The sequence below is a fragment of the Anser anser genome, assembly GCF_964211835.1.
Source record: "Anser anser genome assembly, chromosome: 29".
NCBI classification, from domain to species: domain Eukaryota; kingdom Metazoa; phylum Chordata; class Aves; order Anseriformes; family Anatidae; genus Anser; species Anser anser.
The window spans coordinates 2,154,077-2,156,911 of record NC_139750.1 but is presented as its reverse complement, the minus strand read 5'-3'; the positions used below and the strand labels follow the sequence as shown (position 1 = coordinate 2,156,911).

The 2,835-nt window shown below is 52.8% G+C and overlaps 1 protein-coding gene across 1 annotated transcript; it reads left to right on the top strand.

The window, feature by feature from the left end:
* Positions 1-249: 249 nt before the first annotated feature.
* Positions 250-1,212, top strand: LOC310887775 (olfactory receptor 14A16-like; the record flags this gene model as incomplete). Its single annotated transcript, XM_083813941.1, has 1 exon — positions 250-1,212. One exon carries the CDS (start codon positions 250-252, stop codon positions 1,210-1,212), a length of 963 nt encoding a protein of 320 aa, XP_083670067.1.
* Between the last annotated feature and the right edge of the window lie 1,623 nt (positions 1,213-2,835).

Genomic DNA, 2,835 nt, shown 5'->3' with positions numbered 1-2,835 from the left:
CTGATAGAGTCTGTTGGGGCCCTGCCCTGAGGGTGTCTTCTTGGGAACAAAGTGCCCAAACTCCATTTTAAACTGTCAGGCACACTGTCATTCAGTTGGTAGCGTTGGAGAATGAGCTGACTTATTCCTCACTCAGCTCAGGGAACGTTGAGTTCTCTTAGAGAAGGAGGGGGTTTTGCTCAGAGAAGTCTGCCTAACTTCTAATTGTCTTTTCCTCTGGTGACAGGTCCACATGGCCAGAGGCAGCAAATGTCCAACAGCAGCTTCCCCACAGAGTTCCTCCTCCTGGCATTCGCAGACACGCGCGAGCTGCAGCTCCTGCACTTCGGGCTCTTCCTGGCCATCTACCTGGCTGCCCTCCTGGGCAACGGCCTCATCCTCACCGCCATAGCCTGCGACCACCGCCTCCACACCCCCATGTACTTCTTCCTCCTCAACCTCGCCCTCCTCGACCTGGGCTCCATCTCCACCACTGTCCCCAAAGCCATGGCAAACTTGCTGTGTGACACTAAGGCTATCTCCTTTTTGGGTTGTGCTACCCAGATATTAATGTTTGCTGTCTTTGTCACAGCAGAGTTTTTTCTTCTCACCATCATGGCTTATGACCGCTACGTTGCCATCTGCAAACCCCTGCACTATGGGGCAATAATGGACAGCAGAAATTGTGTCACCATGGCAGCAGCTGCCTGGGGCAGTACTTTTCTCTATGCTGTGCTGCACACTGCCAATACCTTTTCCCTCCCCCTCTGCCAAGGCAATGCCCTGGACCAGTTCTTCTGTGATATTCCCCAGATCCTCAAGCTCTCCTGCTCAGATGCCTACCTCAGAGAGGTTGGGCTTCTTGTGGTTAGTGTCTGTATAGTATTTGGGTGTTTTGTTTTCGTTCTTTTCTCCTATGTGCAGATCTTCAGGGCAGTGCTGAGGATCCCCTTGCAACAGGGACGGCACAAAGCCTTTTCCACATGCCTCCCTCACCTGGCCGTGGTCTCCCTGTTCACCAGCACGGGCACATTTACCTACCTGAAGCCCCCCTCCATGTCCTCCTCCTCCCTGAATCTTTTGCTGGCAGTTCTGTACTCAGTGATACCTCCGGTACTGAACCCCCTCATCTACAGCATGAGGAATCAGGAGCTCAAGGACGCAGTGTGGAAAGTGATGACTGGGTGTTTTCCAAAAAGAATAAACTGCCTGTCTTCTGCATATCACTCATAATGTAACTCATTATAGGCCAAGATTTTGGTTCTATCGGTTGTTATTTTCTTACAGAGTGTGGATTTTTTTTTTGTTTGCTTAGTTTTCTTTGCTTTTCTTGTGACACTGTTGTCCACAAAGAAATGTCTTTGTTCATCCTGTGTGACTTAGAGACTTGCTGTCAACAAGGAGTCATGTCTGTGTATTTAAGGAGTCTGTGTATTTAAGTAAAAATATGACTCTGCAGTGACTTGCTTGTATGAGATCCTTCCTCAGAGACCTGTGGTGGAGCTGCAGGGGCACTTGACTGTGTGCAGAGGTGGAGGGGAGAAGAGTCCTGGCACAGCTGCTCTGCAAGGGAGCCTCAGTTTTTGGTCTTGCCAAAGCTGCTCTCTTTCACCTCCCACACTCTCGTTCGGAGCCCTTGTGTTGCTGTGAGGACTGATTGCTCTTGCCGCTTGCTCATCGTGCTGATGTGTGGCCGTCCTTTGTCCACATGATCTCTGGGACATGGGGTGTCCCGGGAGCAGAGCAGGGTGCTGTGTGTGTGCGGTGGTGCTGCCTGAGGAGCCCCGGGGGGGGGGGGTGCAGTTAGAAGGGAATCTCCTGCAGATGGCAGCAGCAGAGACACTGCCACTGACCTCAAGTCCTGCATTTGCGGTTGTGGGGCCACCCCATCCTGGGCTGCTCTGCCTGGCTGGGCTGGACTGGGCTGGGCTGGGGAGAGGAAAGGGAGGTGTGGAGAGCTGGGGAGGGTCTGGGCTGGGCTGGCCTCCTGGGAGAGACAGGGAGGACCAGCAGAGGAGAGGCTGGGCTGGGCCCTTCTTCTCTGGACACCCTGGCAGATGCTGAAACAATGGGGCCATTGTTTCAGAGCAGCACCTCACAACCACAGTTCCCAGCACTGGGCTCTTGCCCCATCACACAGGTGGTTTCTTCTTACAGGCAGGGACACTGAATGACAACATCAAGAGTCCATGGCTGCCTTGGCCATATGAGACTGCACGTTTTGGGCGTGGTGAGATGAAACCGAGTGAGCCCAAGTGCCAGAAACTATTCCCTAAGGGTGCCATCATATGCAGTGGGACAGTGTCTGAAGGTGTCTTCTCTTTGGAGGTATGGTCTGCTGGGAAACCAGCTGAATAAAGCAATGCTAGTCATTATGACTATCACACCAACTCCTTCTTTGTAGAGTTCTCAACATTTCTCTAAAACACGTATTCTGTTCTTGATTCACTTTTCCACACAGAAGTGGCCATTTCCTTCAGGATGCCCTAGAGTTGCTAAAGGCTACATGAAGAAACATGAGTCTGGACGTGTAGGAGACCTTCTGAAGCATGAGCTGGTTGGCAGGCAGAGTACCTGAGGGATTGTGCAGGGCATCCCCTGCGTCCACTGCTCCTGGGTGGGCTGGGGAGAGGTCTCCTGAGCACAACAGCTCCTTGTAGCCCTGTGGATGCTGGCTGTGAGGTCACTTCTGTCCCAGCCCCTGGCTGGCCAACAGCAGGGAGGCAGAGCCTCTGAGGTCATAAAGGCCATCAGAAAGCTGCCCCCAACACGGTGACACATTTGGGGAGGCCAGGGGGAAATCTGAAAGAATAAAGGTGGGAGATTTGGGGGAGAGAAGAGGGGTTTGGCTAAGAG